We start from the raw sequence: 25,308 nt of genomic DNA on the forward strand, positions 1-25,308 counted from the left end.
GGTCACAGCATGTAGGTGCCCATGCTGGTGAGTGGGGCGGGTGCTAGTGCGGGGCGGCGGGTGCTGGTAGGTGGGTTGATGTGGTTCAGAACCATAGCAGAGGCGTTGGTATGACTTGAGTTTCATTTAGAATTGGTTAAACGGCTTAATAGCTGTTTTTCTGTGTGTTTTCTCTTTTTGTGGCACTAAGCAACTTGTCAGTGGGAGCAAATTGTTCAGTTTTGTTCCTCGTTGATAGATAGTGTGATCGCTAAGCCTTGGAAAAGGCTTAGCTGGTTGTAGATATGTTGACTATTTTTGTAACCTTCTAATTATTTTTTATCCCACTTTTGAATCAAGTGTCTATAGTTAACCAGTGGTGATATTCAACTTTGTAACAGTTGGTGAAGTGGTGGTTATGGTGGTTGTTATAAGTTCCCTTTTAATATAGTGGTTCTGAGAGCTCTTTAGTTTTATGACCGAGATATTCTGGGACTTCCACATGCAACATACCATTCTTCTACTTAAAAATGAGGGAAAAAATTAATCTTCCCCCTAAAGGAACCATCAAACACGTGTTTATACATTCTGTACCTGTGAGCTTTCACTCTCCTGTTGTAGCATAAAACCCTGGTAGAGTGCATTTGCAGAACAAAACAGTTTACCTCGGCTGTACTGTACCTATCATGGAACATAGGTGTTTCTACAGCTTTGAACACCTTCGATTTTCTTCAGAATAGTCTTTCTTCGCCAGCTCACATTACCAATTTAAGAAATGTCCCATCTATAAACTGACTAATTCAGTTTGGGGTTAGGAAATTTGAAGCTATTCTTACTTAAAATGATGCTGCTTTCTAGTTCCTTAGGCTGATTTGAAATCTACTTTTTATAGATACGTACATTATTTGTGTTCCTTTTCGTGGAAAAAAATCTTTTCAATGTTATATAATAGAATACAACTGCTATTGAGAATATGATTTTATTGTGTATATTTAGCTTTTGAATAGTATTTTTTAATACTTACCTTTGTTTTTTCATAGGGTAATAGAAATGAGATCTGTTTTTCTAGTCTTTTCATAGAGTTAAATTATTCTCACTTGTCTAATTCTACATAGGCAGGAGTGATACTGTGTGTGAGAGAGAGAGAGAGAGTGAGAATGTTAGTATTTCCTGGGAAACATTGTTTTACATAAAACAATAATCTAGATACATGCTACAACATGAATGAACCTTGAAAACGTTACACTAAACGAAAGAAACCAGTCACAAAACACCATATATTGTGTAATTCCATTTATACAAAATATCCAGAATAGTCAAATCTGTAGAGTCAGAAAGTAGATTGGTGGTTGTCAGGGATTACAGTGATCGGGATATGGGAATGGAAGTTACTGCTAATAGGTAGGGGTTACTTCTTGGAGTGATGAAAATGAAAATTAGTGATGATGGCTGAACAACTGTGACTAAATTAAAAACCATTACCTTATTCTGCTGGTAGAAATCTATAACAAGTCAAAAATTGTTATATATTTTTAAATTTTTAGTTGAGCCAGTTGAAGGCTATCTTCTTAATCCCCTTCCCTCAAATTCTTCAGTTTTTTAAGGTTAAGTGGTGTAAATAGTGTAGTTACTTTTTTGTTTTCAGTTTTTTATCACTTTCTGATTACAGCAGTAATACATAGTGTTAAATATTCAAATGAATGTTTATAAATACAGAAATGTTCAAAAGAGAAGTTCCTCAAAATCTCAGCCTCTTTAGTTATGATGACTATGTTAAATTGAGTGTATATCCTTCCAGATCTGTTTGTAAACTTAGGCTAGCCAGTGCATCCATCATTTAAATGTTTACAGAAAAGATGGGATCATAGTTGATGCATTATTCTATAGCTTGCTTTCTTCAATTAGTAACATATATTGGACATCTTTGTATGCACATTTTTTTACTCTTCTTTTTGCTTGTTATTATAATGTGTGATGTACTACCACAATTCTAAGGTGCACATTTTTTCATATTTTAATAGTTATGAAATGGGGATGCACCTTAGAATCTATGGTCTGTCAGAGTTTAATGGACAGTATTTTTGTCTTAGACACAGAATAATGGCATATCTTATAATTACTGGAGTCAGAGCTTCGATGAATGTGGTATATAATAATACCACCAATAAATGGACATTTTAATTGCCATTGCAGATAATGCTACAGAACACATATCTTTGCATGTTTGTTTTTCTGTAGGATTAAATTCTTACAAGTGAAGTTGCTTAGTCAATTTTAATAGATTTTACCAAATTTCTTTCTTAAAAGATTATATAAGTTTACATTTCTGTGTACAGTGGATGAGAGGGCTTATTTTCTCAACCTTCATCAACACCAGGTATTGTCAGTCTTTTAAATCTTAACCTGATATGCAGAAAAAAATTATCTTGTTTTTATTTGCATTTTAAAAAATTGAGTGAGGGTTAAGTGTCTCTGTATTTTAATTGAACTAGTAATCTTTGTCCTCCTGTGTTGTGAGAGTAGTTTTTATATTTGGAATATTGATCCTTTCTTACATGTGTGGCATATTTTTGTCCTATGAAGTCCATTTGTCTTGACATTTATGGCATGTTTTGTCACTGAAGTTTTAAACTTTTTTATAGGACATTTTTGTCAGAGTATTCACAAATGGTGATTTTTTTTATAGTGTTGATAGGAGTTATTTTCCTGAATTTGTCAAGAAAATTTAGCAAACGATTTTAAAAGCATCTCTGTTTGGACATTTCTGAGTGTCAGGATTATAAACTCTGCTTAATGAAGATTGTCTTACTCTATTGATTTCTTTATGAAGAGTCTTTGGCTTTATAGACTTTTTGTTTTAAAGGATGTCATACTTTTGTAATGGGATTTAATGGAAAGAAGTAATGTACTAGAAGTAGAGAGACAGGATTTGTTTTTATCCTTTATGTGTGCCATTAATAAGCTGTGTGCTTTTGGATAAATCCCTTAAACTCTTGGTCTTAGTTTTCTCACTAGTGAAATGAGAAGGTTGTATAAGTATCCCACTTGTCTTTAGATTAAAATTCTATTAACTTGCTAGTTTTGTTGAGTATTAAAAATCAGTGTACACTTGTGTACCTTACAATACCTTTTTCCCCCCTAGTTTAGTGCAACTATATTTCTCAATATTTTAACACAGTACTCCTTTTGTTTCTGATTTTGGTTACTTGGGTTGATCTATTGTTTTTAAATATATTCTCTTAGGTTTTCTCTGTGAAAACTATTTAAGCATCTTACATTTACATACAAATTATCCTCTCTTCATCTTTACCTAATTTTGTACTGAAAATACTTGTGATAACCATTAAACCATAGAAATAAGGCATACATACTAAGAGTGAAGACGAAGTAGGATTTGGAGTTCTAGGAAGAAAAAATGAACTTAGATTTCGTGTCAGACCCCCCTCGGTGGTAGTGCAGGATGACCATGAGCAAGTTAATATGCCCCTAATATTCAATTTCTCTATTTTTGTGATGCAAATGATAATAATTACTTCACAGGGTTATGATAATGGTTAAAACCTGCCGTTTAGTACACATTCAGTAGCTCATTCTTCTTTTGGATGTAACAACTAGTGATAGAGCCAGAAGAAAGAGTCTGGCATTTTTGGTATATTTGAAGCTATTAAATTTGATTGTTTAGCTTAGAAATAGTGGAGTATATCTAAATGCATTTTTTTATGAATTTGAATATTTAAGTCCATCCTTTTCCTCTCTTGAAATGTGTGCATTTGAGTCTTTTATATGGAGAATCCCCACTCTCAGTGGCATTGTTTTACTTAGTTATCACCATCCTTTTATGAAGGCATCCCAAATGTGCAGGTACTTAAAGTACTTAAAGTAGCACGTGCCCAGTGAGGATTGTAGTTGTCTGGTAACTAGCTTTGACATGCGGTTTCTAGAAATGTATCATATATATCATATATAAAAGGGTAAACCTGTGTTACGTGTTTATACTTGAATCTCTGTGTACTATATGGCATATTCTTAAGAGCAAGAGTTGTCTTCATTTATTAGTATGTTTTCCACATGGTCTCTGAATAAATAAAAATAGGTGGCTGAAGTTGTTTCATATTTTATCCTGGTGATTAGATTACATGAAGTGATGTTTTTCATCTAGGACACATTGTATTTAGATCATTTGCTTTAGTTTTCTCAACTAGTTTTGGATTGAGATTTTAAAATATTCATGAGGTAAATTTGTAGTTGTGTTACTTTAAAGGCAGCATTTGGAAGAATGAATACATTTTTAACTTAAAAGGGACAGACACTGAGTGAAATGTGTTGTCTTACAGCCAAATTTATATCCTACTGTTGGGCTCCAGACACCAGGAGAAGTCGTCGATGCCAATTTTGGGCAACATCCTTTTGTGTTTGATATAGAAGACTACATGCGGGAGTGGAGAACCAAAATACAGGCGCAGATAGACCGGTTTCCTATTGGAGATCGAGAAGGAGAATGGCAGACCATGATACAAAAGTAAGGAAAGAATTTTGAATTGATATTATTTAAAAATACATTTTTATAAAACATTTTATTCTAGTACAAAAGATTATTTGTTGAAGCTTTTTAATCTACTCATTTATATCTTAATTTTAATGTATTAATATTTTAATCTATAAAAGTAATTCACTATATTTAAACTATTAAAAATAATGTTTGATTTGGTGGCGCACATACAGAATGATATTTTAGTCTGGTTTATTAATTTGATGGAGGAAATAAAGTGACACTAGATTGCTTAGGTTAGGATAATTCATTTGCTATCCTTAGTAATAGGATTTAATGATTTCCATAGATTACATGATTCAGCTATTAATAGTGCCAATGCGAAAGATAATTTAGATTGTATAATTCAGGATCGTGTTTTTAGACATGAACTTGACTATGTCGGTCAGCAATAGTTCATATATTTATGGGGGAAAAGAATAATTGCTCAGTAAGAATAAGCGTCAAAATAATGGTATAGTTTATATACTGGATACAGACTTAATATATACACTTCACTTTTCAGGATTTGGCTAAATTTTTCCAGTGAATGAGTTACCTTATAAGAATAATACCAGCTATTTTTGCTTACTAGTATCTCTTATTTTGCTAAATGTTTGTTATTTATCATGTGTATTCAGGAAAGTTATAATTGCCCCTATTCTAAATAAGAAGGTCTGACCAAAAGCCTCCAGCTTAAGGAAATTTTAAAAATCTTACTAATTAGTTTTGATGCCATTTATTGGTACTTGCTGTTAGACATTTAAGAGGAGGTAAAAGGAACGAAAACCAAGGAACAATGAACATGGAGTTAGGGTTCCTAAATGCAGGATAAACACTGAGGGGGCAGTAATAACAGTGGAGGGGGATGGGCAGCAGCAGAGCACACAGTGGGTGTCAGTACAAGTACCATAAGATGCATAACCTTTATCTCAACTGACTCTTTACTAAAATTATTCAGTTTGTTTTATTAGGGAGCTTTTTATGAAAAAGTAGAATTTCATTATGGAAACATGAAAATATAATCCCTGTGGTAGTCAACTTTTTGGACGGTATACCTTTGCTGAAAAGCTAGAGGGGACACTTGGATGTCAGTAGTGCTGAATGGTAGCTCTTAAATCTGAAAATATAGACTTAAAAATTAAATAAATACCAGGAAGTTTAAATAATCATTTTCACTACTTAATCTAACCCAAGAAAATAGCAAAGGCTTTCAGAGACCATCAGTCTGACACAATTCATCTTAACTGTCTGTAAATTGCTTTGAACAATCTTAAATTTATAAATCTAATAATGTCTTTTGTGTGTATTTTTTGGAGGAGATAATGACTGGAAGAAATGATAGCGATTCTGAGAACATGCTTCTTTCCTAGAGATATTATCTGATATTACAGAGGCTCTACACTAGTGTTTTTGTCTGGCACAGTTGGCAGAATAATGAACCCCGACTCAGAATCCCATAGTTGTTACCAGTGAGAGCTAGGATAGGTTGCTCTCTTGGGTCACATCCCTTTGATGCTTTAAAAATGGTCACCACTGAGCATCATGGCAGGGTAGCAGTAGAGGAAACATTATTTATCTTAATTGTTCCTTGGTTTTCGTTCCTTTTACCTCCTCTTAAATGTCTAACAGCAAGTACCAATAAATGGCATCAAAACTAATTAGTAAGATTTTTAAAATTTCCTTAAGTTGGAGGCTTTTGGTCAGACCTTCTTATTTAGAATAGGGGCAATTATAACTTTCCTGAATCCACATGATAATGTCACCAGAGTTCCATGAGGGTCCCCACTCCTACCCCATTCTTCACAAAATTGAAACTCATCATGACCTCCTGGAAAGTCCATTTTAAAAGGTTCTCCCCTACTCTCTTAAATTAATTTGAACAATTAGATGAAATAAAATGAAAAAAATCTGTTTCTTGGGGACTTTCCCCCCTGCCCTCTCAATCCCACTTTTTTGAACCGTTGCTTCCCATTGTTTTCTAATAGTCCCTTAGTGCCAGATAGAGGCAGGTTTAAGAGTTGAACATTTGGGTGATGGAAGGAGAACTGACTCTGGGTGGTGAACACACAATGGGATTTATAGATGATGTAATACAGAATTGTACACCTGAAATCTATGTAATTTTACTAACAATTGTCACCCCAATAAATTAAAAAAAAAAAAAGAGTTGAACATTTGAGTATATTGGTTATTTGAGTTAATATTGCTGAACCAATCAACAGTTTTTTTAACATTTTATGGTTAGATGTAAATCTGTGTTTTGACCACTGGATGGCTTTTTAAAAAATAAACTTGTTCCTTGGAAGTGTGTCACTTATGTATAAATCATTTTTGAGTAATCTGTGCACAGTCATACTAATTGATTTAGATTAGAAGGCCAACTTTTCATCGATTATTAGTGTTATCACTCTCAGACTTTCTTCTGGAAGATCTCTCTCCAGGTTCACTTTAGTACCATATTTTACCATGTATAATGGGCTTCCATGTAAAAAGCGCATCCACGTTTTTGGCCTAAAATTTCAGGGGGAAAAATCTTTCATTTTAATTCAAATTTTTATTTGTTTATATTTAGGTACCTGTTTTTTGTATTATTAAGGAATTTTGGTATCTGTATGTATTATTACACTTAACTCATTAGCATTAAAAAAATTAAAAGGTGGGGGTGGTAGGTGAGGATAAAAGGGATCAAATATATGGTGATGCAAAGAGAACTGACTCGGGTGGAGAACACACAATGTGATATATAGATGATGTATTACAGAATTGTACACCTGAAACCTATGTAACTTTACTAACAATTGTCACCCCAATAAACTTTAATTAAAAAATAATTAAAAACATTTATATAGATAAGCCTGTATAATATGTATCCTTATTTTTCCCTCACAAATTTGGGCAAAAAAGTGTGCATTATACATGGCTAAATACGGTATTTCTTGTGTTCATACCCTGTGATCCCATCTAATGTTAACTGATGGGTAAAGAAAGGGGTTGAACTCTAGATAGAACACAAAGAGTTAATCTGTTATTTTAAATGTGTTTTATTTTACAAAACGGGAATACTTTACTGGGATAAATCCTATAAATGTGAAACAAACTGTGGTTAGTAGGACTGACTATAAGAATGGGAAATAATAGGAAGGAAACTGAGGAAACTGGGGTGTTCTTGATTCTCTAGTAATATTTATTTTTAGGGAGAGTAATGTCGACATAGCATTTGCAGTTACCTTCTTAGAAATACATGAAAGAGCAAAAAGATTTTTTTGAAGTTACTTCAAAGTAGAGGTTATTAAAGCCTTATTTCAAGGGAATACGTGTTTTGTAACACCAGAGGAGACCTTGTTTATGTAAATTGTAGTATGACGCATATATTCTCTTAACTAAAATTTGTGTGTTTCTTTTTATTTTAAGAATGGTTTCATCTTATTTAGTCCACCATGGGTACTGTGCCACAGCAGAGGCCTTTGCCAGATCTACAGACCAGACCGTTCTAGAAGAATTAGCTTCCATTAAAAATAGACAAAGTAAGGACACTATGGTACATGGCTAACACTTGTTTTCAGATTACAGGTTTGGTTATATAGATGTTTAGAAATTTTCTTTTCAAACTTAAAAATTTCCAAGTAGATTAATTTAAATCAATGCCTCTGAAATTTATTTGCATTGACATTTTTGAAGATTACCTTTAAATAATTCACGTAGGACTTGTTAATGTTCTACATGTAGAAATAAGGAATTTTGGAGAATTTTCTGTAAGAAATATTTACCATTTTTCCTTAAAATTAAAAATGTTTCCGTGAGCTTTCAGAAAATAAACATTTAATAAAATTTTTTTTTCAATACATAAAGTATTGTCCCATGGTTAGATGTTAGTGAAGATAATATGTGAAAGAAATTTATTAATAAGTGTCTTTGTATTTAAATTGCTATCTAAATTTAAGATAGTATTGATCTTAAGTGTTTTACTGCTTAGGTCCTAGTGCTTGAGGCCAGAGCAGTAGGGCCTGTTCTGACAAGGGCAAGTCAGCATGATAACTGTTCCACAGTTAGCCATCCTAAAATTGGTGTGGTTAGTCCATCAAGGAGTGTATGACTCAGTGAGAGTATAGGCATAAAAACAGAGCATGATGGGTGAAATCATGACGAATGAAAACAATTGTTTTATGGGTCATGAACCTATAATGACCCTGACTATATTGTGTTACGGCTATTATATGGTTGTCTGTCTTCTCACTGTGACAAGCTCTGGTGAACAGATGATCACTTAACTCTTTGTATCCTCGTTATCTAATTTAACAAATATCTGACACAAGGAATGCTCAATGAGTGGCTGTTGAATTCAGATCCTAACTCAAAGTCCAGCATTCATTTAGTTATGGGTTCAAAGGTTCTTATATTTGATAAAACATTTTTGATATTGTTTCTTTAATGTTCCTTAGTGTCTTTTTTAAAAAACTACTTTAAAAGATATGACTGCCATATTAAAAGCTGTACATTTTTAGTGAATATAATTTGATGAGTTTGGAGATCAGTATATATCGGCAGTATATATCGTGAAACCATCAACACCATGTATACCATAAATATAAATTAGTGTTTAATACTTCAACATTGCTTTAGAGGTCTTTTTCCTATATTACTTGTATGATAATTTGTGATTTTTTTAAATAGTAATGAAAGTACTAGTTTTTCTCATTTTTTAATTGTCTGAAATTTTCCCTTCATCACCTAATAGAAACTATTTCCCTTCATCACTTAATGGAAATTAATCACAGTAACTTAAAAATATTTTACTGTCTTTTTTTGTTGAGAGTCCACTAAGTTATGTTTCTACTCTTAAAAATTAATCATTTGCTCTCTTTTTCTAAATAGGAATTCAGAAATTGGTGTTAGCAGGAAGAATGGGAGAAGCCATTGAAACAACACAACAGTTATACCCAAGTTTACTTGAAAGAAATCCAAATCTTCTTTTCACATTAAAGTGAGTTTATTTAATAAAATGTTATATTTATTATATGAATGTGTGTTGTATGTAACCAAAATTATTCCCATGTTTTAATTTTTTACCTTGTGTTAGATATTTACATATAATTTTGTAATACAGCACATTTAAGCAACAGGTTATAAAAAACACTTGTATTGAGGACTATAAGCAGATGGCATCTTTTGCTGTGTGTTTGCTCTTCTGTCAGTCTATCTCTGTGTTTCAAAATGTGGAAAATCTTATGTTTCAAAATGTGGAAAATCTTATTTAGAAGGTGAGAATCTATTTTTTCTTCTGCAAAGTATCTTATAAGTAAGTCACAGACATTTTTAAAAACTGTGGTAAATGTACATAACATAAAACTTGGCATTTTTACATGTACGGTTCAGTAGTATTAAGTACATTCACATTGTTTTGCGACCAACGCTAACCATCTGTCTCCAGAACCTTTTTCATCTTCCCAAACCAAAACTTGGTATCGATTAAACACTAACTCCGCATTTCTTCTCCCCCCCCAGCTCCTGGCAACCACCATTCTATTTTCTCTTTGTGAACTCGAATTTAACTACTCTAGGTACCTCACATAAGTGGAATCATAAAATATTTGTCCTTTGTAACTGTCTTATTTCCCTTAGCACATTGTCCTCAAAATTCATCCATGTTATAGCACATGTCAGAATTTCCTTCCTTTTGAAGGCTGAATGATATTCCTTTGTACGTATAGACCACATTTTGTTTATCTACTCATCCATTAATACGCATTTGAGTTACTTCCACTTTTGGATATTGTGACTATGCTGCTGTGGATAGAGGTGTAGAAATATCTGTGGGAGCCCCATCATGTTCTTGTGTACTACTTGATTTGCTACCAAGTGCAAATATTATTTTGATTAAATTATTCTTAGCTTAAAAGTCCATTTTGATTTTGCTTATTATAGCTAAAGATAGATTTTTGTTTTCTTAATAAATCTTGATTAAGATAGTATTTTGCATTATAATTTTCATTTTTCTGGAAGTTTTAAATTCATTCTATGCAATACAGTATATGAAACCATATTTAGTATTTTTAGCATATTATCTGAAGGCCAAAGTTATTGATCAATACAAGTTCTTAAAATATCTCCTTTCAGAACTCTGTTGCTATTAAATAAACAAACAGCTATTTAAAAATTATCTAAGTAAATTTTTCTTTTCTTTTTTTAGAGTTCGTCAGTTTATAGAAATGGTGAATGGTACAGATAGTGAAGTACGATGTTTGGGAGGCCGAAGTCCAAAATCTCAAGACAGTTATCCTGTTAGTCCTCGACCTTTTAGTAGTCCAAGTATGAGCCCCAGCCATGGAATGAATATCCACAATTTAGCATCAGGCAAAGGAAATACTGCACATTTTTCTGGTGAGACTCAGTCTTATGCCATTATTTTTACATTTTTGCCCTTCTTTATATTTTTGAACCAAAATAAAATTTTTAAAAATCTAGACACTTCTGGGCCAGCCCGGTGGCTCAGGTGGTTGGAGCACTGTGTTCCTAACACCGAGGTTGCCTGTTCGATTCCCACATGGACCAGTGAGCTGCGCCCTCTACAGCTAAGATTGTGAACAATGGCTCTCCTTGGAGCTGGGCTGCCGTGAGCAGCCCGAGGTCGGCATAAGCTGCCATGGGCTGCTGTTTGCTGCCAGGAGCAGCCAGTGTCGCCGGCAGCCATGAGCGGCCGTGGGCTACTGTGTGCTGCCGTGGGCTATTCTGTGCTGCCATGAGTGGCCAGCAGCCATCGTGAGTGGCCGGGAGCTGCTATGAACAGCTGACCAATGACTGGTGACCGACTGCCTCAGCCGGGGAGATGGGGGAAGTGCAAGGCTCATAACACCAGCTTGGGCCAGGGAGCCGTGTCTTACACAACTAGACTGAGAAACAACGGCCTGAACTGGAGTGGCAGGGGAGGCAGAAGAAATGGGGGGGAATCTAGACTCGTCTGTGTAGCTGTTTTGCACGTGTATAGTTGGTCTCAAGATGTTCTGGAAGAAAAATAGTGGGTGTGTTTTTAGTAACATGAAGATCTGTTTCTGAGAATAGGTTATTATAGCAGATCGTCATACATGAAGGCCAATTTCTAGAATTGTCTCTAGAAATTAAGTCATAGATATTTGGTAATGAAAAGGCAGTTGTGTGTTTTAGTGAAGTTTAAATGTAAAGGTGGTGATGTGGCTGTGATGTCGTAGGCCACCAGTCGCCACATCCAGCTGGCTGCCTGCCATTTCTTTCCCAGCTGGCTTCTTGCAGGAGTCCACTCTGCCCCTTCATTTCCTCCTGTCCCTTTTTGGCTCACCAGCCTTATACTCTACAAGGCTTTTGGTATTCTCTTAATTGGAATTCTCTCCTTTCTTGGCTTTTATGACATCATTTCTACAGGTTTATTTCTGATCCTTCCCTTCTTTTTCTTCTTTACTTGACTTTTTCATTCTGTTTTTCCCCAAGGTGTTATGTTTCCTCTGTCCATTTAACTTTCTAAAACAGAAGTCAAATACTGTTTCCTTTCATAGAGTAGAGTAACACCTTTGTTTTTTCTCAATCAGCATATAACTTTCTACATTACTATAATAACTCTGTATTTATGTCACCATCCCGTACAATGCATGTTTGTATCCTTAGCCACTACCCCTCTTGAGTATCACACAGTCACTTCAGGCTTGGACCAATTCTTAAGCTGAGTATATTCATATGTAAGGTGGGGGTGATGGTAACACTGCCCTCATGAGGGGTTGTGAGGATTAAATTAGATCCACAATGAAGCCTTCAGTAATGTTAGAGGAGATGATAGTTACAGCTCACAATTAAGTAGACTTACAGCCTTTCAAAGAAATGAATCGTTTGTTTGCTCTTTAAATAGTCTGTTGACTCTCCTGTATTATATGAGTTTTAAATACAAAAACCAGAACATGGGTACATTATTTACAACCTAATAAAATAGTGTGTGTTTGTGTTTTCATGAGCTATCTTTTTCTTTTTTGTTTCCTCCAGGTTTTGAAAGTTGTAGTAATGGTGTAATATCAAATAAAGCACATCAGTCATATTGTCATAGTAAACACCAGTCATCCAATTTGAATGTACCAGAATTGAACAGTATAAATATGTCAAGATCACAGCAGGTTAATAACTTCACCAGGTAAGTGATTTCCCTATCTCCTGCATTACTAGGAGCAACCTAAGTATAAGTGTCACCATTTTTAATAATTTGAAAAGATTGAGTTAGATGGAGTAATGGGGGTCTGGGCTTTCTTAAGCCCTTAGAAAATAAAAGGATGAAAAAATGAGTTCCCCAAAGCTTTTCAGTCTTCATGTGCACATAGGCTCTTTCCTTTGTTCCTTCCTCTTACTCTCCATTCCCTCTTTCCTCTAGTGGGGTTATAAGGACAAATCCAATCTTCCTGCCACCACAAACCTATACAGATGATCACGTAAATGCCATTTGTTATGTTTCCAAGTCACAGTAGCGTATTTAACATCTAGGATTAACATATGATATGTTTACAACTATTTTTTCCCCGATATGTGCATTTTTTGGTGTAAACGTGTAGAACATTATCCTGAGTTACAAATAACTAACTTTACAAAGACATTTTTGAGAGCTGATCTTTAAGTAGCTTGTATATAGCAGATGTGGTTAACTCCTTTAGCAAACATAGAGCGTGAGGATTAGTATTGGGGATCTGGTGGGTGTCAGGCATTCTGCTAGACAGGAAGCACGCCTCTTCTGACACCAAAGTTAGAGGTAAGAAGTGTCTGTATCACTCTACTATGACGTACTCAGGTTCAATGTGCTTAAAACCTAAAGGCTCCTGAAATGTAATCACTTGAATTGGACACTAGTGTGTGAAAGCAAGTTCTTAGCAATTCAGCTTGCCCACGTCATCCAGCATCTAAATCTCAATTGGCTCAGGACTAGTGGAATGGTAATTTTTTTTCCCATAAAAATAATGGTTAGATTTTATTAATTTGATCTTGGTTTGGTTATAACATGGATTGGTCACACTGCATTTTGGGGGAATATTTCTCAGTGCAACATTTTCTCATCAAAGTAGAGAGAACCTAACTTTTAGCATGGAATCTTAATGGAAATATTCTGGAGAGAGGAGTATATAAAAAAATCTTTTTGCAAATTTGGAGATTTATCAGAATTTCAAGGTTATCTATCACCAGTGACAAAAACTTACTGAAGTAGTGGTATTGTGTGGTACAGGTTATAATGGAAGTCCACAGAAGTGTGAGAACAGTAGAAAAAGTGATGGTCTTTTGTAGAGGTCAAGGTAGTCTTTCACAGTAGAGGTGACGTACTAAAAATAGAAAAATTAGAATATTGTAGTAGAAATTATGTGTGGAAATTTAAAGTTAAGCCTTTAGTACTTTATCAGACTTTATGGTACTTTAGTACTTTATCGTTGATAGAGGGTTCTGCCATTTTTTGAGGGTAGGATTGCAGTCACTTGGTGGGTTTTTCTCTTAAATAGTATCCTAATGGTAGGAAGTTGTTAAAGGGACTTGTTATTACCTAAGTTCAGGGAAGGAAGCGTAAAAGAAGGAAGTGATGACACGGCATTCTCCTTTGCAGTAGTGAAGGAGAAGAAAGTAAGCTTTTAAATTCCTTAAACTGTTAAACAGTAATGGTTATTTTATAGTTGGTAATGGCTTTACTTACAACAATATTGTGAAATAGACAAAGGTGGTATTAACTGTTAAAACCATTTTACAGATGTAGAGCTGAATACCAGAAAAGTAAATGACTTTTTTTAAGGTCAGTAACCAGTAGCTAGTAAGTTGCAGAACTGAGACTACTTCCCGGGATTTCTGACTTCCAGACTTGTGCATTATACTTCCATCTGAAATCCTCTTCTCCCAACCCTCCCTCTTCTCCACCCTAACTTCTGTTCAAGTTAGTTAAAACTCAGGGTCAGATGTTAACTTTTCCAGGATGTTTTCCTTGACTTACATCCCTGCCAAATGGTGTATCACTCCTTGTGATTAACTTTTATCATAGTCCTGATCCTCTGAAATATAATAACTTTATTAGCTTTTAATAGGCTGTTTGCTCCTAGAGGGTAGAAGCTATTTCATTATATCCTTAGCACCTGGCAGGGAACATGGCTCAGAGGCCCTTGAATGTGTGTTGAATGAAAGAATCCCTCTAAAATACTATATTGAATTGTCAAAAAAACTCTTTATGGTAGTATATTATTAATATCACTAAAAGCTGTGATCTTAAGGATTTATATTAAATTAAACAATTTTTAAAATTTGATTTTTCTTATCAATTCTCAAAGTTCGTCAAGATGCTAAACAAGCTTTTCTGATTGATGAAGGAGTTCTAGGGCCATAGCCCCCGCGTTTCCTAGGTCTCTCTCTGTCCTTTTAGGGAATAGGTTTCACTGACAGAAGTGTGTGTACACCCACACAAGTGCGCGCGCACGTGCACACACACTCTTTAACTCACACACAATACAAACTGACCACCAGTGGTAGGTAACCTCTGGTGACATTATGCTTAGAGTGCTTTTGTTCGCCTGCATTCGATGTTCTTTTTCCTTAAAAATGAATATACATAGCTTTTTTAATGAGAAAAGCTATTTTTCATTTAAGTATTTCCTAAATTTGCATCAAGCTTTTCTTTCTGGGCTTTATAATTGTTACCTGGTTCTTCATAGAAGAATCATAATATTTATTGTAGCTTAGAGTGTGGATGGATCGGAAGGAACAACTTCATTATGTCCAGATACAGTTACTGGCACATAGGGATTCATTCAGTAAATGTGAAATGAGTGAAAATTGGAAACACCCCAACTATCCAAATCAGCATTGTTAAAATTAAAATTTAGCAATACTTTAGAATCTTTAGCCAATAAGAAAGTCTGTGAGAGAGGTGGCTGGTTGCTCAGTTGGTTAGAGCACAGGCTCTCTTAACAACAAGGTCGCCAGTTTGATCCCCACATGGGCCACTGTGAGCTGCGCCCTCCACATCTATTGGAACAACTACTTGACTTTGAGCCGATGGGTCCTGGAAAAACACACTTAACATAAAAAGAAAAAAAAGAAAAGAAAGCAAGCCTGTGAGAAAAAAAATAGTTTTGGGCACTGGAAAGGTATGAGAGGATGAGACTGAATAGTTTTTAAGATTATTTACCTTTGAGAAGAGGGTATGTTTTTAAGTAGTGAGGACAAATGCCAAAGTGTCAAGACTGTTAAAGAAAAAGTTGAGAAGCTAGTTGAATGTGAGGGCAGAAAGGAGGTGAAGTGGGCTCCAGGAATACTTTGTTTGGAGAGAGTAGTTTTCCCCTACATGCTGGAAATGAATGCTGGGGCAAGCACGAGGGCTGCTGGGGCAAGAGTTAATTAACAAAGAATGATGAAGATCTCAGTTTGAAAAATAGTGTAAAGTATGTGCTAACGTATGATTTTTCCATATTGATACAAAGAGTCATGAAACCAGTACATTTTAGTACATCTCCAAGAGTACAAATTTGTTTAAAAAAAAAAAAAAGCTACATATTTGGCTTTCAGTACATTCAAGATTTAACTAAATATTTTTTTTTGCAGATTGCTGTTGCCTTATGAAGTCAGTTTATAAGTAGGCTATGTAGTTGAGTAGTAATTTATTTTAAACTAAGCTGCAAGTATGCGATTTCTAAAATTAGGTTTGTTTTTTCGTTTTCAGTAATGATGTAGACATGGAAACAGATCACTACTCCAATGGAGTTGGAGAAACTTCATCCAATGGTTTCCTAAATGGTAGCTCTAAACATGACCACGAAATGGAAGATTGTGACACCGAAATGGGTCTGCAGTGATATTTCTTACATTTTTAATAAAAAATGATGACTACAAGGTTATGTTTTTACTTGTACTGATTCACAGTGATGAGCATAAATCAAATTTAAAGATGTATGTGTCATTGATCTGATAGAAATACATATTACTTCTCTTTAACTTGTGAGAGTGGGTTGCTAAACCGAGTAGTTACTTTTCAGTACTTTCCGAAGTTAAGTGCTAGAGATTTCTTTGCTGAACAGTCTGTTTTGGCTCATATTTAGTGCTGTCATTAGTGCAGCAGTACCAACTTATCAGTGTTAAATATCCTTTAGGATATTTAAGGTTGGAAAAATTTTTACACTTACTTCAATATAGCCAGTAAAGGCGAAATGGGTAGAGATGATTTTATACATTCTAATCAATTTCTTAAATTCATTTTATGTGAATTCATTTATATATGTGAATATATAAGCCATTTTATGGCTTTACATGGTTCACTGCCTGGGCACGTAATAGGTGCTTAAGTATGACTCCTTCCCCCCAAAAAAATAAGTGGCTGAAAGATGCAGTAGCATGCTTAATTTTACTTTGTTGACAACTTGTGTAGTAAATTGTACCATGAAGTTAAACCATCAGCAAACTTCATCATCAGTTGGAAAGTGAAAATTATTGGAACTTATAAATTATTATTTGTCAGAATTCCATGGCAACATTAGATTTCTTAATATTTTGAGGTTAAAAGGTATTTTTTCTGATCTCTAAGAGTATGTGTAAGAAACTACTTTATAAATGCAAAGCTATTCTTTTATTATTTATACAACTACCTGTTGTTGAGGATTATGTGTTCTAATATGTAATTCACTTTTTCAAGCAAGGAATATGATTTAAAAGACAGTCTAGATTTCTTAGGTATCAGCAACCTCAACGTTCAAAGAGTAATTTAAGCATAGTGATTAAGAGCAAGAGTTCTAGAGCCAGATTATCTGGATTCAAATTCTGCAACTGCCACTTACTAGCTGTGTAACCTTGGACAAGTTACTTAAGAGCTCTGTGCCTCAGTTTCTTCATCTGTAAAATGGCTACTATAATAACTGCCTCATAGGTCATTGTGGATATAAAATGAACTAATCTGTGAAAAGCTAATAGCGCAAAGTAAGTGCTTAGTAAATATTAACTATCATCATTAACGAATTGTTATTAGTGATTTAAATGGTTACATTATCGATCAGTGATTATTGTCAACCAAGATGTATACTGTAAAATTGTGTTTTCTAAAAGTAGTGCAATTATCCTTTTTTGTTAGTATAATATGGTGTCTTCTGTGTTTTTATTAAAATCATTTCTCCTGTCTTTAGATTCCAGGAATCATTTTATTCTATCTATATTCTATGTCAGTTAAAGTAGTTTGAGAGGCAGTTATTTTTTTCTTTATGTTGCTTAATGTAGTTTTAGAGAATTGTGCTTAACTTTTCATAAAATTTTCCCTGACATATAGGTACTTCCTAACACTGAGAGAGGTTGTCACCTGACTTTCAACTGCATGCTAGATATTGGATCCTAGACTCTTGAGACCTAGATAAAGCATACGTTTTAGCTGCAAAATTCCATATTAAATTAAAAATAAATCTGCATATTTAGAGAAAATATTAGGTAATAGTTACTAAATGAAATGTACAAAATGTTATCAGCAATTTATGGTCATTGCCTTCCATTTGGTAAGGTGGTAAAACACTTGTTTTGCTTACAGAAGTTGATTCAAGTCAATTAAGACGCCAGTTGTGTGGAGGAAGTCAAGCCGCCATAGAAAGAATGATTCACTTTGGAAGAGAGTTACAAGCCATGAGTGAACAACTGAGGAGAGAATGTGGCAAGAACACAGCAAACAAAAAAATGTTGAAGGTAAATTTGTTTTCCCTTGATCAATTATAAATGCATCAAGGGAACTAAATTATAGTTTTGTAAAATACTGAGCAGTACTAGAAATTGTTGTGAAACTTGGACATGAACTCCCTGGCTTCCTGCCCATTTGAGGGTGAAAGTGTTCAGTGGAGCCGGGTAGCTCTGCTGTCCTGGAAAGAACACTGAATTTCAAGGAAAAAAAAAATAGCGATTTAATCCCACTTCTGCCACCTCTCAGTGTTGTGTGCACTTTGTCAACTTACTTTCCTACTTTCTCAGCTGTGTAATTGGCAGTTACTGTGAGTGTGCTGATAAAACTATAAATTTGAGATATTTTTATTTAGTAAACGTTGTTCGGGGTTGCAGCAGATTGAATATGTAATACATGGTTTTCATTTTGATGATAATTGATGAAGGATTTGGGTCATCTTTGAAGCCAGAATAGTTAATACATTTTTAGGTCTTTTCTGGATTGACGTTTATAGTAGCTAGTAAGATGGATACAATTTAAACAGTTTAGTAAGTATGCCACAATGATCAGTTGAAGGTGGAGGAGTTTTCCCCTCCCTAAGTCAGCACTGCAATTAGTTGTAGGGATGTTACCACTCTTTAAAAGTTTGTTTTTCTTCCCTGTACTCAAAAAAGTCCTACCAGCCCTGTAAGCCTATGAAACATTAACCTAACAGTTGTTTTGGGTTTTTATCCTGCGTTAGGTTAGGATCAAAGGTCGTAAATTATAAACATTTTCTCCTGAATGTTTTGAAAGAAATTCACAAAGCAAAGGACAGATACATGAATGTAGTGGCCTTGAGACTGATGCGTGTAACGTATACGGTAGGAAAGGGCAAGGCTCCTGCCGCCCCTTCCTGACCCAAACTGAGAGTCAGTGCATCAGGCACCCACATCTAGTAGCACTGAATATGAAACATAAAAACAGCAAGAATCAAACAGCTACCTGCATATAGCCTCAGGACGGCATCTGTGTAGACAGAACTTACCTGCCTCGCCTAGGATGGGTGAGGGAGCCCCCGATGTACACTTCCAGTTAAAGGCGTACAGTCTTGTATTTTCAGTAGCTGAGGTGGGAAGGTGTATTCAACATATTCAGTGCTTCATCTGCTGGATAGCACAACTGCTATTCTGTTGGTGACCCTCAACTATCAAAAAAAAATAATGGTTAAATTTTGATTTTTCTGGTAAATAAAAGAAAATTGGTGGATTATGTAATTTGAATTGCTTTTCATTTAAAAAGTCAAATCAGACATTTATATACTATTAGGAAAATGGCGGTCCACATTTGCCCTATAAGATTAAGAGTTCTTTGAGGTCTTAATATTTAACTTCCTTAACTTCCTCTCCTTTTAAATATACCTAATGCATATAGCGGCTGGATACTCAATGAATGTTTATTAAATTGAGGTTGACTTAATTTGAAAAGTATAACTAATTTTTCCAGATTGGGAATTTTCATCACAGTGCAATTTTGTAGAACCTTTTATGGCATCAAGAGTGCTAAGAAGAAACTTATTTCTCAGCCTTTATTATTATTTATTATTAAGTGATTTTAGGTATCTAAAATTATCCTTTTGGGAAACTGAGTACTTCTCTGCTAGACACTGAAGATGTTTTAGGGCAATGGTTCTCCACCTTTTTGGCATCTAGACACTTTGGGAGACTATTAAAGATTCCCAAAGAGTTTATAGATTTTATACTATACTACAAACTAGAACGAAAACTAAAATTAATTTAAAAATAACAATAAATCCATTTAATAACACATTTTTATGAAAAATAATTATCTTCCTAAAATAAAATAAAAAATGAGAAGGGTGGCATTGCTTTACATTTCCCCAAATCTCTTTAATGCTACGTTTAATCAAGATAATCTGTATTCTCAGACCTACCTTTGCATTCAATCTATTGTGACATCACACATCATGTTGCCTCTGGAAAACCCCACTGTACAGTTGTGAGAGAATGAGAAAAATGAAAGTGGTATCTTAGTATTACTATGGAAATAGTTCTGACTTTACAAAACCCATGAATAGGTATTAGACCCAGCTGTCCCTGGACTGTATTTTGAGAACGGTTATTTAAGGGATATTTGGGAATGAGATGTTTTTAAGAATTTGTGATCTTTTTTAAGTTTCAGGTGTACAAAACAACATAGTCATTAGACATTTATATACCTCACAAAGTGATAACTCCAGTAAATCTATTACCCATCTGACACTACATAGTTATTACATTATTATTGACTATTCCCTATGCTCTGTATATCCCCATGACTATTTTTTTTAATTACAGTTGACATTTAATATTATGTTTTTAAGAATTCGTAGACTTTTTTTTACAGCAGTTAATTTGACTTGTTAAAACTTGATGCTGATTGAGCATGATGGAGTGATTTATGTAGTGCCTGTGAAAATTTAAGATTTCACTCAGTCAGCTTACACTCTTTGATTCTAATTTGCATGAAGCTCAGAAATGGTATTACATGGCCTATTCTCAAAGATATTCCTTGATTATATACTGAATTATGTTAATATGTAATTCATCTTCATCTAAAGAATATAGATGGCTTTGATTTTGCACCTCTGACTTTTAAACAAATGGCAACTGCGTTAGGGACTTCCTTAGTATTCTGAGCTGCTTTCTTCCCATTCCCCAAACTTTCCTTGGTCCAGATAGGCTGAGTGACTGATCTAACTTACAAGTACCTAAAGAACAAGGCTGGAAGATTTGAGGGCAACATGAAGAGGAAAAGTTTTTTTGCGGTTGTTGAGAAGGTTTAGAAATTATTCCTTTTCCTTTTATTCTTCACGTCAGGTCCCATGTTATTGTAGTAGGATATTTTTATTTTTTTCTGGATTTGTATGAACTGAACTTCTGAATCATACATACATAAATATGGAGAGAATGATTTGGTTAAAGTTGAAGGTAAGGTTTACCTAAATGCTTTACTGTAAGATGCCAGGTGTGTTTTGCTTCCCCTGGGTGGTGGAGTGGTGAGTGACTGCCAGATTGCAGCCCACCCATGGTACTCAGGTGGAGGGAGTTCCTGCAGCAGCCCTTTTTTCTAGTTCTCTCAGCCTTCCTTTCCTCTTTCCCTGTTGTCTTTTTGTTCCTTACCTGCCTAAATCTGCCAGTGGCTCCCAAGAGATCTGCCTGATTTTGTTCAGCAGCTGTTTGTGGAACTTCGGCAGTGTGGGCGAGGACTGCTGCAGGCCTGTGGGGAGTCAGGTGTGGGTGATGCCCCAGCTGGCAAGGAGCTTCAGGTAGTCAGTGAAGCAGGACTGGAGCCATTTAGACTCCCCCTGTGTACACACTGCTCCAGATTTTAAGTCGAGTGTAAGTACAGTTGGAGAATCCTACCTAAATGATGTCACATTTCCCTCAGAAGTTATTCCCACGGAGGTAATTTTTAAAAATAAACAGTAACCTATAATGCCATGCACTATGTTTCACAGATACTTTTGTTTTGTGCTTTAAATCAGATGTGCTTATATTTTACCTAGTTAGTAATTTTAGTTGTCCTGTTTTGTGTTGTTTTTATTTATTGTCATAAAAATTTAGTTCCAGTTTCTGTGCATTGTTTACAATTATTTTTAAATGGCTACATGATATTCTATTGTGTTGCTATATCAGTTTAGATAAGCATTGCTCTCTTGCTAGACTTTATTTGGTTTTATTCAAATGCTTTAGTGAACACCTTTATCATATATCCTTGTTTCTTCCTTAAAAATATTCCACTGGGATAAGGTCCTAATTATTGAATCCAAAGGATAGATTTATTGTGGCTCTTGGTACATACGAGCATTGCTGTAGTATCACTTCCCAGAAACCACCAATGTAGCAGCAGTAATAGAGGAATGTGCCAGTGGCACTGCTGCCTTAACTGCGTGTCTTCAGTTACTGTCACCAATTATATTTTACCATAAGATTTAAACCATTAATGTTGCTTTGTTGATGTCATTCCCGTTGAATAATAAAGTTCTAGGTGATGCTGTCAACTTGTTTTTAGGGTTTTAGTTGTTTTGCTTACACCTTCACTCTACTTGCAAGCTATGTTTCATGGTATTGCTGTGTGATTCTTCTGTAATCAAATCTGATCCAGATCACTCCTATATTTAAAATTCCATTGCCTTATTGGCAAAAAATTGAAGCTTTTTAGTGTGATTTTGGAGGCATTGTAGGATCTAACCTCTTACCATGGTTCCACCCATGCCTTTTTCTCCGCCTTAGTATCCATGTAGCTTGGGCCTTTTTCTGTGATTGCATCATGTGACACAGTATACTGTATGTTACTTACTTACGTGTCTGTCTTCCCCACAAGACTGTGTGAGTCCTTGAAACCAAGTCCTGGTGATCAGTCCTCAGTTGTGCAATAAGTATTTGTTGAATTGTATTGCAAATGCTTGAGCAGAATTTTAGCCTTTTTTCCTTTTAATATTTAGATAGTGAAGAGGAATTGCATCTAAAAGAAGTACAGTACTAGCTGTGTGATCTAACCTCTTACTGCCCCAGTTTGCATCTCTGAATGATGGGCGTAATAGTATCCACCTTGTAAGGTTATTGTGAGAATTCAATGAGATGATCCACGTTAGTGCTTGAAACATTGCCTCACACGGTATGAGTGCCCAGTAAATTACTACCATCATTATTATCTTTGTTTTAAATACTAGAAGGTGTAAACAGGAGAGTGGTCTTGATTTGACATTTGTGACATTTTACCTTTCTGGTAGCATGTCCGGATATGTAGACCCCAGAGGATAGTTTTGTGCTTCACGTTTTTATGTACCAATTATTCCTTGGACAATTCTTCAGTATATCTTTTAAAATTAGCTGTAGTATGGGGATGGTTCCTCATTAGATAGATGGCTGTGGGATAAATTAAGTCTTGAGCAAAGCTTAATTAGTCTTTTGAAATAATGATTGATTCGAGTTAGCTTTATAGGATATAGAATATTAATATTTTTTTTCCGTCAATGAATTTGCTTTGGGGCAACCAGGAAATAGAACCTGCTAACATGTGGGATGCATAAAATACCTTAAAAGCCGTAAGCAGCAGGTCTTGCGATCAGCAGCTGTATTGAAGCTTCTTCCCTGTCCCAGCACCTATGAGTAGCTGCAGGGAATTCAGCAGCTACTCAAAATAGTACAGTAAATAATTTTTTAGTTTTCAAAGAACTTTCGTTATGGTAATTGGGACAAGAAGTCTGATGTGAATGAGATACTTAGTTAGCTGTGTCAGACTAGGGAGGAGCCGCATGGGTTTGTTCCGAGGCACATGTACTCCCTGTCCGGAGCCCTGGACCCTCTGTGCAGCTTTGCCTTGTGGGCGGTTCTTCTCTTACCTCCACAATATGGAGGCCAGTTTGGATGAGAAAGGGAAGAGTACAGTGGACCAGGAAGGCTCTCCCCCACCCACCTCTGCTCTCAGAACACTAGTAAGATGAGAGGAATGCCGGAACGGCTGCACCCAGGAGATAGTATTCTTTAGGGACTTCAGTCTTCCACAGGTCTGTAATCAGCATTTTGAGTGTTGTTACTGAATCCACTGATCTGCGTTTTCCTCAGCACCTCTCTGTGTATGCCTTCTGTACCTAATTGTGTCTGTAATTGGATTATATAATGTCACTCCAGATTAGCGCATTGACTTTTGGCAAAGTATAGGACATTATTTATTGAAAGATTAGAATAAACAAACATTGCTAATTTCACTTAGCTCAGTTATTCCTTATGTGGGTGTGAAATACGACCTGTGATAATCCCAAATGATGAAAGTGACACTTGGAGAGGCCGTTACTTGGCAGAGGCCACACTGGTGGTGCACCCTGGTGATTGATGCCAGTGTCTGAAACCTCTGCAGTATGTGCCTCATAGAAAGAAGACAAAAGTCATTGGAAAAAGACTACTGTGTGTGTGTCAGCTACTTTAGGAGGGGTGGCTTGAGGATGCTTGAAACTACTAAATGTTCCTGAATTGGAGCCAGTTTACTTTTATTTTTTCATCAGTTTGAAAAGATGACATCCAATGAAATGTGTCCAGTTCCCACATCTGTTTGAAAAATATATATAGGCAGGCCCTATCCTTTTAATGTCAAATTCATATGAGTGGTAATAAATTGTAAAGTATCTGAATGTTTTGTGTTCCTCTCTATCTTAACCAGTGTTTGCCCATTTCACAGGAATTCATTTTTCAATTTGTAATTATTTTTCTGCTGTGTATGTGTTACAGGGATAGGGAGAAGATAATAAGAATGGCTTTTTACAAAAAGAATGCAAACAAATTAGGCTTTGCTGTATAATCTAGTTGTTAAAGTATGTATATAGGTAAAAGGGTGTAAATGTCACAGTAATCTAGTGCCTTAAAGCCATATTTTATCTGCCTCTCAACTTGTAACTGTGGTGAGCACAGTAGTTGAACTATTTGAATTAAAAACCAAATTGCTGTTTTCAACAGGATGCATTCAGTTTACTAGCTTATTCAGATCCTTGGAACAGCCCAGTTGGAAATCAACTTGACCCAATTCAGAGAGAACCTGTGTGCTCAGCTCTTAACAGTGCAATATTAGGTAAGTAAAGCCAAAAAGGCACAAGTCCAACTATATTCTCTCAATATTTGAGATGATATTATTTCTGCTGGCATTTATATTTTGGTAAAATAAGGGAAAGGTTTTCTACTTTTTAAACATTAAAATTACCTTAAAATACCTTCCTCCATTTCAATTCCAGGTTAAGTGGATTCAAATGGAATAAAAACAGTACATGGGGTGCATCTGGGGAAGTTTGGAAATTAGAAGTGTGTGTGTGTGTGCGCGCGCGCGCGCAGTTCTGTCCCGAGCCACCCATTTCACAGCTCCCACCATGCCTCATACAGGCACAGGGGCCTCCAGGTGACTTGGAAATGCCCGTCAGTACCAGCCCTTAGAGTCAAATTATATTTGCGTTAAAGTTAATCATATTCAGCTAGATATTGTTGTTGGGAAACTTGGACATGAACTCCCTGGCTTCCTGCCCTTTTGAGAGTGAAAGTGTTCAGTGGGAACGGGCAGCTCTGCTGTACTGGAAAGAGCACTGAATTTCAAGGGAAAAAACGCATTTAATCCCACTTCT

At 35.4% G+C, this 25,308-nt stretch overlaps 1 protein-coding gene across 1 annotated transcript in view; it reads left to right on the plus strand.

The window, feature by feature from the left end:
* The window catches only part of RANBP9 (RAN binding protein 9), an 81,331-nt gene that overhangs the window by 52,393 nt on the left and 3,630 nt on the right, over positions 1 to 25,308 (plus strand). The window contains exons 6-13 of the mRNA XM_033115926.1: positions 4,314 to 4,498; positions 7,922 to 8,034; positions 9,383 to 9,491; positions 10,698 to 10,888; positions 12,512 to 12,656; positions 16,197 to 16,318; positions 18,039 to 18,190; positions 24,656 to 24,767. Coding sequence (XP_032971817.1) covers positions 4,314 to 4,498; positions 7,922 to 8,034; positions 9,383 to 9,491; positions 10,698 to 10,888; positions 12,512 to 12,656; positions 16,197 to 16,318; positions 18,039 to 18,190; positions 24,656 to 24,767 — 1,129 coding nt within the window. The remainder of the gene's footprint in view (positions 1 to 4,313; positions 4,499 to 7,921; positions 8,035 to 9,382; positions 9,492 to 10,697; positions 10,889 to 12,511; positions 12,657 to 16,196; positions 16,319 to 18,038; positions 18,191 to 24,655; positions 24,768 to 25,308) is intronic.

The sequence above is a fragment of the Rhinolophus ferrumequinum genome, chromosome 9 (genome assembly GCF_004115265.2).
Source record: "Rhinolophus ferrumequinum isolate MPI-CBG mRhiFer1 chromosome 9, mRhiFer1_v1.p, whole genome shotgun sequence".
Lineage (NCBI taxonomy): Eukaryota > Metazoa > Chordata > Mammalia > Chiroptera > Rhinolophidae > Rhinolophus > Rhinolophus ferrumequinum.